The 13504-nt window shown below is 45.4% G+C and overlaps 1 protein-coding gene across 4 annotated transcripts in view; it reads left to right on the plus strand.

Moving 5' to 3' along the window:
* DCLK2 (doublecortin like kinase 2) overlaps positions 1–13504 on the plus strand; it is a 105579-nt gene that overhangs the window by 9510 nt on the left and 82565 nt on the right. For all 4 annotated transcript variants that reach the window (XR_014470221.1, XM_083171461.1, XM_083171471.1 and 1 more), the window contains exon 2: positions 2902–3236. Coding sequence is in view for 3 of the 4 variants with exons in the window: in XM_083171461.1 (XP_083027587.1) it covers positions 2902–3236 (335 nt within the window). In the remaining variant the exon portion in view is untranslated. The remainder of the gene's footprint in view (positions 1–2901; positions 3237–13504) is intronic.

Genomic DNA, 13504 nt, shown 5'->3' on the forward strand with positions numbered 1-13504 from the left:
GACAAAAAATCTTTAGGTGTATGTGCATCTGAATGTAATCTGTGCATCTGAAAGTACAAGCCCATCCCACCCACTGTTCTAGCATCCACAGATGCAGTCAGCCAAATGCTAGGTGTAAGGGATCCATTAAGCAGCCATCTTCTTCCCATACACACTACTCACAATCGCATAGATCTTCACATAAATACCAATTGCATTGCCACCAGAAATGGCTACTCTGTACATCCATGTGCTCTGTACATCCCGATCATCGACACCAGAAACACCTATTTCACACTGGAGTTCAACGTTTAGAAACTTCGTGCAGTACATGTGCACCCCATGGGGGTTATTCAGACCTGATCGCATGGGTGGAAATTCACAGGTCGGGCGATAGTCGATTGACTGTGCTTGCGTACAGCTCATAGTACGCATTCCTTGGCTACGCACACACTGCTCTCACTGGAAATATCATCAGATTGTGATTGGATTTCAGCTATCACATTGTAGCTTATCACAGCCTTGCACAGGGCGGATTTCACTCTGGTTGGGCGACGTATCACAGGGCTCTGCAAAGTAGCAGCTGTGAAATAAATACCCATGTTTGAAAACCGAAGATAACCCCAGCTCAAAATCAGGCCTATACTGATGAGTATTTGGAAATAATATTGGCCCTTATTCTGGTTGGTGCGGATATGTCCGCGTGCGTTCATTCCGCCGATGTTTTGTGTTTGCGCATGTGCAGAGGCATATCTGCGCATGTGCGAAAGGGACATACGTCCAAATTCCGCATGAATTGTTTACACTACGAACAGGGGGAGGAGAGGGGCGTGAAGGGCTGTTTGGCCTCATTAACATATGCATACGCCCCGCGTTTCATGGGCGTTCCCATGAAAACGCTGGGCGTACGTATGGTAATGCGGCCGTGACGCACGTGTAGGGGGCGGACATATGACATTGCCGGATGTCAGCTGCCCGCCCAGATCCCTGCTTTTGCACGGAGAAATGCCCGAGTGGTCTGAGCTCGCGGGAGCTGCCTGACCACTCGGTCCTGCATTCGATGGTATGCGACCATTGAATGATGGGGGAGGTTCCCAGAGATGTAGGAGGTGTATACATGAGAAATCCACTCGTGCTCCGTGCGGTCAGCGGCTTACCGCATTCGGATGGAGTGAGCGATCCGTACGGAAGGCTCAGTTTAGGACGCATGGTCCTGGCCGCATATTCGGCTCCGGCCGCACAGTCTAGAATAAGGCCCCTAGTGAGGAATTATATATTCAGGGCAGTATAAATCTTCAAAAAAATCTTATTTTATTTTATTAAACTGTTTGCCTTGCACTTTGGGCTGGGTTTGATGAAGTATGTAGGCAAAACCATGCCTTTTAAATGATTTCTCCTTTAAAATAATGTCCGGCATCTGGCAGGTCCACTGAGCCTGGACTTCATTTACATCTCACCCAGTGGTGGAACTTGTAGGTTGTGGGCCCAGGTGCAAAAATATAATTTGGACCCCCTCATCCACCCCAACCTAAGTTCACAATAAGCAACATTGCAGTGGGTGACGGGGAGAGGCAGAGGGTGACCAGAGCCGCAGTGGGCCCCTTAGTCCTCAGGGGCCCCAGTGCACTGCACCTACTGTACCAATGGTAATTCTGTTTCTCATCTCGCCCTATATTTTGGCATCTTCTATCTTATGGACAGTACAGAATCTAACACGTATCTGTTCAGCTATATCTGAAACTGACTTCACGTTGGGCTGAATTCATACCCGATTCGGGGGCAAATTTTCTCTCAAAATTATCAGCAACCACGCGCACTGCAGGTGTGGCAAATGTAACGTGCAGAGAGAGGTAAGCTGGCCATACCCTTACATGATTTGGGCCATTTATACCCAATTCTGATGGATTGAGCTGAGAAATTGGGTGAAAAGTGCCCAAATCGTATGTGCCTGACCTCTGAGTCCAATCTGATACGTGGTCCCGTGCCCATCGAAGCGCATCTGAAGATCTCAAGTGCTGTACATAAGATTTGTTGGATATGGTAGTACTTTCTGGGGGTCGCATACAATAGATTGTGTGTCCAACATGGTGGGAAGTTCTCAAAGTATCGCTTGCAAGGCGGGAGTTATTTTGTTTCTGTGCAGGGTAAATACTGGTTGCTTTATTCTTACACTGCAATTTAGATTTCAGTTTGAACACACCCCACCTAAATCTAACAAATCATGTTACATTGGCCCCACCTGCAGTGCACATGGTTTTGCTAATTTTGAGAACAAATTTTCCCTGTAATCAAGAATGAAATGAGGCCCCTTTATGGCAAGAGCTGTCCTTTTGCGTTAATAATTGCATATGTTAGTGCATATGCGATTATTAACTATGCGCTAACCAGCAAATGTTAGGCGGCAGATGTTAGTGCACCCCCTTATAACTTTACCGTCAGGTAAACACTGTTGATTTAGACCACATGTCTTCAACCGGTAGATGTTGATTTAGACCACATGTCTTCAACCTCCAGATGTTGTGGAACTACATTTCCCAGCATGCCCTGACAGTTTTGGCATGTTCTTATAGGAAAAAATGTGGCAATGCATGTTGGAACATGTAGTTTCACAACATCAGGAGGGCCATAGGTTGAAGACCCATGATTTAGACCCTTTTTTTTTCTTCTTAGCTCAGATGTTGGGTATGGAACTTTCTGTGGTGTGACTTTGTCCATTAAAGATGCAACACGCAACACCAAAAATGCCATATTGCTATAGCCCTGTCTTACCCAATGGAAACTACTTTACATGAATTACCCTATTAAAGAGGCTTATCCTCATCACAGCTAAAATGTCCTCCCATGTGGTCAGTTTAGGCTCTGTCATAACCAGCCTTACCATGGATCACTTGAAATAATGATTTCATCAACTTTTGTTTTCAGGTGAAAGTTATGTTTGTGCCTCAAATGAGTCTTACCGGAAAGTAGACTACAACAGAAACACAAGTCCAAACTGGTCTGTGAATGTAAGGATGGGATCTGGGCGCTCTCTTTCGTCGCTGACTACATTGAAGAATGACATGAAAGAAAGCAAGGATTTCATTAAACCGAAGCTGGTGACGGTCATCCGGAGTGGAGTGAAGCCACGGAAGGCTGTTCGCATCCTGTTGAATAAAAAGACTGCTCACTCCTTTGACCAAGTCCTGACAGACATTACAGATGCTATAAAGCTGGACTCCGGTGTTGTCAAGAGACTGTGCACTCTAGACGGAAAACCGGTAAGAGATATTTTAAAGTTGTTAATGTTGGTATTACTTAGAAATGTATTGGTTCTGCTCCAGTTCTTAACGTTGACACACAATTTATAACATATGAGGAAACCTTTTTTTTACATTTATGCTCATTATTAGGGAAAAACAGTTCTCTTGAAAGTTTTGCAGAATTCATCCCTCACGATTTATCACATAATATAATTAAGAACTAATTATAGGCATACCAGCCATCACTTGTGTATCAGATGACATTTTAAGTTTACGGTTATCCACCGTATACCAGGTTTAAGGTTAAATAATAAAGGGCTGTACATACTGATACTGGGGGAGTATGGATGGCGTAATGGTTAGCATTACTGCCTCAGTCACAGCACTGAGGTCATGAGTTCGACTCCCACCATGGCCCTAATTGTGCGGAGTTTGTATATTCTCCTTGTACTTGCGTGGGTTTCCTCCGGGTATTCCAGTTTCCTCCCACAATCCAAAAATATACTGGTAGGTTAATTGGCTCCCAACAAATCAACCCTGTAATGTCTGTGTACATGTGGTAGGGAACAGATTGTAAGCTCCACTGGGACAGGCGCTGCAGAATATGTATGCGCTATATAAGCAACTGTTAATAAATAAATAAATACTGGTGTTAAGCTAGTATATACCTAGAAATCCGATTTAGGATACTAACCATGCCATAGGCGCCTATGGCCGCACCAAATGTCCCAGGTGTTACTAAGAGCAGTGCTATTCTCAACGCTAAAATTGCTCTTTGTGGCTTTATCTGCCTCTGCTCACTGGAGAAGTTTTGTAATTTTGCCCAATTGTGAATAACGTTTTTTCACAAAAAAATATTTTTCACTGCAGTTGCTGTACATTGGGGACTAGATTCACCAGGCTTCAAAAAATTATAAAGTGGGGAGTGATAAATAACTGTATTATTTTTTTTTTATTATTATTTTTTACTTAGCTTATAACATGGTAGTTAGGAGCTGGTTGGCCGGATGTTTATTACTCTCCACTTTATCACGTTTTGAAGCTTGGTTCATCTGGCCTTGGGAGAGAGGGTTTTCAGCTGTTTCCATTGACGAGTGACATAATGGTCCCTATCCTCGGCAGTAGTATTCTCCTGATTTGCAGGAGCATTCGGTGAAGCATAAGTGGCTTTGGGCAGGGTGTTCTAACATCCGCTGCCCATTTTCGCCCCCCTTCGCCGGGCACCGCATTCTTAATAATCGCATAAGCGATTATTAACACAAGGGACAGCTCTTGCGATAAGAGCTGTCCCTTGCGATGCGGTGCCGGCACTGGACTTCCGGGTCAGGGACCCGGGAGTCCGTCTGTGCATGCGCAGAGTGACATGGACGGCGGGGGGCATGCTGGGAGGGATCCGTGACGGATCCCTCACAGTAGCGCTGCGGTAAGAAGCCCATAGGCTTCAACAGGGAATCACCAGCTATTGCTGGCGATTCCTTCCACAGCACTGTTACTGCGGAGGGCCATTGGAGCATACAGAAATGCTGTAAAAACCCTGATAACGGGGTTTTTATTGCATTTCTGCTTTAGAGAATATCAACCTTTTATCTCTATGCTAAGTGGAGTGCTAGTACATAGACCCCAATGTGAGGTGGGAATTCTTCCAAAAGGGCAGGTGCAATATATATATATTTTTTTTAAATGACCCTGAGGCCTAGACAGAAATGTGTCTTAAAACTTCATCAAGAGCCCAATCATTCCCCCCCCCCCCCCCCCCCCTTTGGTCATCAACACCACCATAGTTGGCTTTCATTCTCTGCGGTGTTCATTATGAGACCGTGCATTCAGGAGTATAATGTGCTTTACCTATTTTTTCTTTCTAGCTAATCAATGTTGCTAGGAGACAGTAATGAGAAAGGGGTCTCCTGTTTGCCGTTTTCAGATCATTCGGTACTTGTGTATTTTGGCGGCGCCCCCGATGTCCGTCGTACGACGAACAGATCGCATCGCATGCCATGCACCCGATGGCATACGATGCGATGCGACGCGATTTTGAGCCCCTATACGACCAAAAATCGTATAAGCACCCTAAAGGGTGCTTTTGAGCACCCAAATGGGTGCTTACAATGTTAAATGCACCCCCACGCCACCCCCCCCCCCCCCACTATAAACGTGAACCCGAAGCGTGGCGAGCGCAGCGAGCCCTCAAAGGGCGGCGGTACGCGTCCTACGACCTTTTCATACCCCCACTATCCACGTCGGCGTGGAGTTGAGAATAGAATAGTGTGGTGAGCGCAGCGAGCCACCGAGCCCGAAGCGTGGCGAGCGGACGCAGATACCTTCACAGGTAAACGCGTCCCTTCGCGGGCTTCACAGGTATCCGCGTCCCCTCGCGGGGCTCGCTGCGCTCGCCACGCTTTGGGCTCGGTGGCTCGCTGCGCTCGCCACACTATTCTCTTCTCAACTCCACGCCGACGTGGATAGTGGGGGTATGAAAAGGTCGTAGGACGCGTACCGATGCCCCTCGCGGGCTCGCTGCGCTCGCCACGCTTCGGGTTCACGTTTATAGTGGGGGGTGGCGTGGGGGTGCATTTAACATTGTAAGCACCCATTTGGGTGCTTAACATTGTATAAGCACCCATTAGGGTGCTTATACAATGTTTAATCGCATCGTATGGCATTGTATGCCATGTACAATGGCATACAATTTCAAAATTGTATGCCATCGTGCACTATCGTACGATATCGCGTCGCATCGCATACCATCGTATGCATTATGGTATGCGATGCGATGGGCGCCGCCAAAATACACAAGTACCGATCATTCTATAGCTAAATAACGAATAGCCAGTAGTTCTGTTGTTCTTGTCCATATTCTGCTATCAGCAAATAGAAGGTTGCTAAAGTGTAGGGCTGCATTTACCCACAATTACATTTTTAGTGTACTATGTAGTGACTGATATCTGTGAGTATAAATATTTCTATAACACACAATGTGGTGAACGCTGCTGGTCGTAGTATGGCACATAGTGGCACTATCTGGGCATCTGGAAGAAAATGTATCCGGTTAGAATGTCGTTCCATTCTGAATGTCATCATGGACATCATGTCAACAAGAAAAATACAGACATTCACAAATGTTGACTTGGTCTTTTTAGCCAAGTCAAAATTTGTAAATGCCAGCATTTGTTGTTGACACCATGTTGACAGAAAAGAATTGTGTAATTCTAAAGCCCCATACACATGGGGTAAGCCATCCTCCGTACTGAGCAACGGGCTTAAGCACGATCGCTCAGCATACATCGCAGTACACCAGCAATGCTGTGTGCTGAGCGATCAGGCTGAGCAAAGCCCCACGATCTAGCCGGCAAGCATCGGACACGCGCGGGTCCATGCATTGCCATCACTGCAGGGCATACAAACAGAGCGATCAATGCTCCATTTCTAAGCGATGTAGTCAGATCTATTACAAATGGGCTGAAATCGCCCCCTTGTGTATGCCACTTAGGTTTATAATAGTATTCAGGTAAAATAAACAGTCTAGTAACTAAAAGCTGCAAATAACCTTTAACTTTAGAGTACTAAAAAGACAGAGCAAAGAACACAAATAGAGGAAGGAATGTTTTGCTAAGAGACAGTATATTTAACCAAAGGTACACACCCATATCATGTCATTCACACTATATTATGTTCTTATGATACATAATGGGGTTAATGTATTTAGTGAATCACATATGCTGGCAAATGGTTGCTATAAATTATTTCAAGTTTAAAGGGCTCTAAATTTGTAAAGCAGTTACGTGATTTAGATTATCTCCTTATACTTGCTTTTCATCCGCCTTCTTAGGAGGTGAAAGGCTTGATTAGGAAATTTACAGATGCGTCCTCCTGCATCCTTGCTGCAGTCATGTTAAACAGCCCTTCTAGTTGCGCTCAGTTATTTAGTAACACCGGGCATCTTTTTGTGCATTCTTTCCATAAATGTGTCTTATTCGCACTACTATTTTAATTAGACACACAAGCAGACTCTGCTGATTAAAATGATATGATGCATGACTATATTCTGTTTCACCTGCAGCTTTATCTGCATATGAAGTGATACGTTAGTGTTTTCCTAGAAAATGCTCACACACAGAATATAGGCCTGTTTCACATAATTTTAATCAGTAAAGTCTGCTTGTGCATGCAAATATATAAATACAAATAAGATGCATTTTTGTGAAGAAGAAAAAAGAATGCTTAATGTTAGTATGATTGCACAGGAACTGCTGGCTCATTCATGCCAGGCATCTCGCGTTACAGTACTTAGAAGTAGAATGAAAAATAAGGTGTGTTTAAAAATAGGTGGCGAGCAGACCGTGTACTATAATTTGTTTCTGTATTTTTAATAAAGATTGCCACTTTCTCGCCACCTATTTTTAACACACCTTATTTTTCATTCTACTTATAAGTCACTACTGTCTTTTATACACTTCGCAGTTTTATCCAATTAAAATAAAAGCTCTCTATTAATTCTAATTGTATAAGGTGCACCACGCATATGACAGCTCTTTCTCCCATGTTTTCACATCTGTATTGTGAATCCCCTTACCAATGCCTGACAGACACCCTTTGATGCTAGGAACCGAAGCATTGCTCAAAGGGGGAGTGGCCATGATTATGCAAAATGCCCCATCATGCCCCCTAGTGTCCTTTCAATTAGACACAAGGTAATTTGTTCTGTAAGTGCAGCCATATGCCATACTTACAGTAGTGCTAAACTTTCAGATTTTTCAGTCCCTCAGAGCTGCATAGAAAAATCTGTGAGTTCTCTGTAAAGTGCTGTGGAGTATGTCTGCGCTACTGTATATAAGAAACTGTTAATACATCAATAAGATGAGATTGAGCAATGAGCTGAGCAACAGATTATTTGGCCTAACTTGTGCGTCTCATTGTCCACTCCTTTATATGTTTTTTTAAAGAAATTAATAAATTAAACAAAGCCAGAGTAAATTTCACACCGCGATCAATAGTTGTGTTGTGTTGTGGTGGTTCCAAACACAAGCACAATCATTAACAGTAACTGAAACAAGATTTAGGGCAGTATTCAATGCGGAGGACGAACTGCCAGCTCGCTGTCACAGTTCACACGGTCAGTATTTGGAGGGAGGGGGAAACGAGGTATGCGGCCGGTAAAACAGATAGCCGTGCGGCTAAATGCAGTGGACTTCCTGCATTAGCCGCAAGCCTATCTGTTTGGGGAAATCCTCGCCGTCCTCCGACAGCAAGGATTCCCCCAGAACCTTGAATAGGATTAGCGGCTGTCGCGGGGGTTAAACAGCGAGGATTGCTTGTTTTCTGTGATCCCAGACGTTTAATCACCTCCCCGGCCGCATTGAATACACCCCAAAATGTAAAAAAAAATTGTGTGAATTTCAAATGCTGTACAGGTGGTCTACAGGCAGCTGCAGTGAGACTTTCCTGAACTGCCACTGCTAAAATAACATACTGCGGTTGAAAACGTGATGATTTTATTGAGATAAGTCTGCTCTGTCACATTTGCCAGTTGCTGGCGGACTAGTCAGACACATTCCTGATACATTTGTGAAAGATGATGACTCCGTACGGCAGTACACTGCAGTTCTGACTTCTCACACAGGATAAGCTACTAGGCAATGGGGAAAAAGAAAATCTATTTATAATAATAATAATGCAGGGCCTGATATGGATGCATCTTTTTGCATAGTCACATCTACTTGTTAATGCCCACCATATTTTTAGAACTAGTTCCAGTTGCAAGAGCCCTCAGCTGAAAATGCTTTGGGGTGGATCCCTATAATTTCTTTTTTACTTCATATCTATACCAACTGCGGCTTGCCCTTAACACTCTCTTCTCTAATTGCTACCTGCCCCCTACACTGCCCCAGTTGCGGCGTTCAATCCCCATCATATGTGATGGGACCCACAAACAGTGGAGTACGACCTCAATTTTCTAAGGTGTGAGGTCCCTGTGAACAACAAATTGTTTCACTTAGTAACGCCTCATACATGCTGGCAGCCATGCGTCCAAATCTGAACTGTGGCTTTGTACATACAAATTATATTATATAGTTCCTGTGTGGAACTACAAGTCTCAGCATGGTAGCTCCTCAGTATGTTTAGACTAAAGGCCCATACACACAGGGCTATTTTCTAAGTGATCAGACTAGATTGCTTAGAAAGTAAGCCCGGAACACTCTGTGTGTACAGGGTATAGCGATGGTGATGCTTAGTCCCGTGGTTCGCCATTGCCCTCAGAGTAGACAGTGCATGCACTGTCTATCCTGATGAGATCTCAGTGTTTTGCCTATTAGCATAGGCAAAACGCTGCTCTGCATGGATCGCTCCGCACACACGGGGGCAGCGTGGTGTGTGCAGCAATGTGCACTGAGCGATCCGCACGATGCTCAGCACCAGCTCCTCCGTCGTCCCGTGTGTACAGGGCGTAAGTGTGTTTAGTCCAAGCCCCCAAATCCTTACCCCTTATATCCTGCAGATTGTGTCTGCAGAAATGTTATCCATGAAACAAAGTTAACTGCAGGACATCAGGAACAAGAATGTCAAAAATGTAACGGATGTAACCATGGCAGATGGAATCACTGCAGTACTTATGTGGACAATGGCCAAGTATGGTCTAGCATTATTAGCGTGTTGCTAGAAAAAAAAGCTATAATCTACTGCTTGGTTCTTTACTGAAATCTCTACTCTTTATATTGCTGCAGTATGGCATCAAGGAGGGGGAAATATCCCATTACTTCTATGTGAGCAGACACTAGCCATTTTGTGTCATTTTATGGTTATTTTTACTATAAAAAATATATAAAGTTTATGATTGACTTTAATGTCATCTGCAGCGGTCCAAGCTTCCTAGAATGGGTAGAGGTATTTAAAGCTCTGATTGTTTGATGGCTGGCATATTAAAGACCCACTGCAAAGCCTATACTTCCAATCCTTTATGATTAAAGTCCACACCAGAATAGATAGGAATTTTTTGAGCACTCTCCCGGGATACTGTATGTGTTTGCATATTCCCCAGCATATGCTCTGATCATGATCCAGCCAGGTATACTTCTGTTCCGTAATGTCTCTGGTATTAAAATGATAAGCCTGTCCTTATCCCCCGTACATTGATAATGAGATTATAGTCTGCTGCACAGCAAACTCTGTTTGAGCTTTGTGTGCGCTTTTATAGGCTGTGCACATAGCAGTGATCAGGGGTAATGTAATTATTAGAGCTGTACCCTACACCAAGGCCACAAGAAATGGTTTTCCATGATCTCTCTGAAAAATATAATAACCCTGGATTACATACACAAATACTTTAGGCCTTATTCTAGTTCACTCTTTCTGACAAAATCCTTCTTAGATGGACAAAACCATGTGCATTGCCGGTGGGGTAGATGTTACTTGTGCAGTGAGAATCAGATTTGGGTGGGGTTTTACTTTAAAGTGAGATCTATATTGCAGTGTAAAAATAAAGCAGCCAGTATTTACCCTGCACAGAAACAAAATAGCTCGCCCAAATCTAATTCTCTCTGCACATTTTACATCTGCCCCCCTGCAGTGCACATGGTTTTGTCCATTTGAGAAGGATTTTGTCAGAAAGAGTGAACTAGAATAAGGCCCTATGTGAGGACCATAATCAGCTGGCTAGACCCTCCTAAGTGTGCTCGATGTTGTGCATCTTACCATTGAACATGGATGTGCTATCACTGTAATGGGCCCTACGCACGCAGAGAGTTTGCTGAGCGATATGCCAGCGCTGTGTGCTGAGCGATCTGTCAGGGCCCCGAAGATTAACTTGATTTATCCAGCACACTGGATATTTATCACCAGGGCCATAGTGACCACCGGGGCTGAGCAACGCAATTGCCATGCCTCTACACACGGAGCGATGTGGGCACTGAGTGAAGTAGTAACATCGCTCAGAAAATGGCCTGACATCGCTACGTGTGAAGGCCCCAGTAGTGCATTGTGATTAAATGGCTTTTGTCCTTGGCAGGCAGGCCAGTGGCCATACTAGGAGGGTTGTCATCAGCCTCCCCCATACAATTAATTCACAGAAGTCCTGATTGATTATGCTTTCTCTCAATGCAGAGAAAAGGTTCAATAGAATCAGCTGGCACCTTTATGCTGGGCATTACTTTGTGGGGTCTGGGGAGACTTCTTGCAAGGTGTATAGGTTATTTATGCAGTTTTTAGTTTTAAACATTTTATCCTAGGGGTGCCATGACATAATGCTAATACTCTAGGGTGCCAGGATTTAAAAAAGTTTGGGAACCAGTGCTACAGTATATTTCTCCCTCGGCCAGCAGGGGACACTGCAGTCTTCACGTATGGGATAGAGTTGGTGTACTGGAGGAGTCGGCACTTTAAGAAAGTTTAATCATGGCTGGCTCCTCCCCCCTCTATCCCCACCAGACCTCAGTCTTAGAAAAAGTGCCCGGAGGAGTCAGTCTCCTGGGCAGGGTCTCCCTATGGAGACCTAAGTTTACCTTTTAATTTTTAATTAATTTTTTTTTTTTTTACTACAAGAGACAGGCACGATTGCCTGCTTCGTGGGATCCTGGAGGGGTCCGGTCGACACTGCACGCAGTGCTTCCTCCGGTACCCAAGCCACCTGAACAGCCGTTCAGGGGACCCGCCGCAGCTGCATGCGGCTATGCGTTACGGGTCCAGGGCTCATCCCCCCGCACTCCAGGAAGGCTACCGGTCGGGTAAGCGGCGCTGTGCGCCATGCAGGGGGGCGGCCAGTCGGAACGCGCTGGCCGAGAAAGGAGAGCGTTTGTCAGCCTGCAGCACGTAGTGCTCGCAGCGCTGACATGGAGGGCTGAGGCTGTTTGCTTCAAAAGTACCGCCCGTGAGCGGCGCGAAAAACACGCGCGCGTGAGGGGCGGAGCTTGTCTCTCTCCTCGCGGTGGGCGCCATTGCTCTCAGCCGACACGCAGCTCCAGCATCTCCATCGTACGCCTGCAGACCTGGTTCTCCAGTCCCTGCTCGCACCGCTCAGCGTTCTCCCCGGAGATCACAGGGGTACTGTGAGTCATAAGGGGATTACTTCTGTTGGGGTTTTCAGTTATCTGAAACGTCAATTGGGAGGGTAGTGGCTCCTCTCTCCCTATTGAAGCCAGGCCTCGGACTTATACGTCCTATCCTGTGGGTGATAACTGTCTGCCTGTGACTGTGTGTGTGTGGTTTTAACACTATATTGTCTGTTATATAAACTGCATGTACTATGGCAGGAAAGGCTACCTCTTCCAAGGCAGCTCAGAAGGTATACACATGCAAAAGCTGCAGGGATCAGTATACCCAACACAAAAAGGGTGTTTCCCTTTGTGAGACATGCTACGCTGTTACACAGGTGCCTGTGCTCATACAGACATCTGTACCTCAGGCCCCTGTGCGCATACAATCACCTGTACCTCAGGCCCCTGTGCGCATACAGTCTCCTGTACCTCAGCCTCCTAATCAGATGCCTGATACATGGCAGACGGTTTTAACAAACCTCACTGCTGAATTAGCAGCATCTAAGAGGGAAAGAGAGGTTTTTCAATCTCAACTAACACAGCTCTCTTCTACTGTGGATTCTATACAGCAGGCTATATTACCCTCCACACAGGCAAAGCCCTCTTCACCGGGACCGGTGAAAAGGAAGGTTGCATCTGTTTTATTTGTCCCCGATGAAGATGTACAGGCACAATTAGATGATGCTGACATTTATGCTGATGATCCTTATCAGGACCCTGTAGCTGATGATCAAGATGATCAGGACGCCCAGGGCGTTGAGGGGCTTATAAGAGAGATTCGTTCTACCCTCAATATAGCCGATACAGCGGCTCCCTCACAAGTATCCATCTTTGGACGGGTACAGAGGCAAACGTTAACTTTCCCAGACTCAGAGGAATTGGACAATCCCCTCTTTAAAGTCTGGAAAACCCCTGACAAAAAGTTTCAGATGTCAAAAAGATTCAATTCTTTATATCCTTTCTCAGCGGAATCCAGGGCAAAATGGGAGACTCCTCCCACTCCTGACGTCTCTTTATCCCGCCTCTCAAAGAAGACTACTCTCCCCATTCCGGGGGCTGTGTCCCTAAAAGAGGCCCCAGACAGGCGCCTGGATGGTTCTTTAAAGAACATTTACACTACAGTGGGGGTGATTATGCGTCCAGCCCTCGCCTCCTCTTGGGTGACCAGAGCAATGGAGAATTGGGCGGGCGACCTAATTAGGGGTTTGGAACAAAATACTCCTAGAGAGGAGTTATTAGCCTTGGCAGAGTGCATCAGAGACG

The sequence above is a fragment of the Crinia signifera genome, chromosome 1 (genome assembly GCF_055691185.1).
Source record: "Crinia signifera chromosome 1, ASM5569118v1, whole genome shotgun sequence".
Lineage (NCBI taxonomy): Eukaryota > Metazoa > Chordata > Amphibia > Anura > Myobatrachidae > Crinia > Crinia signifera.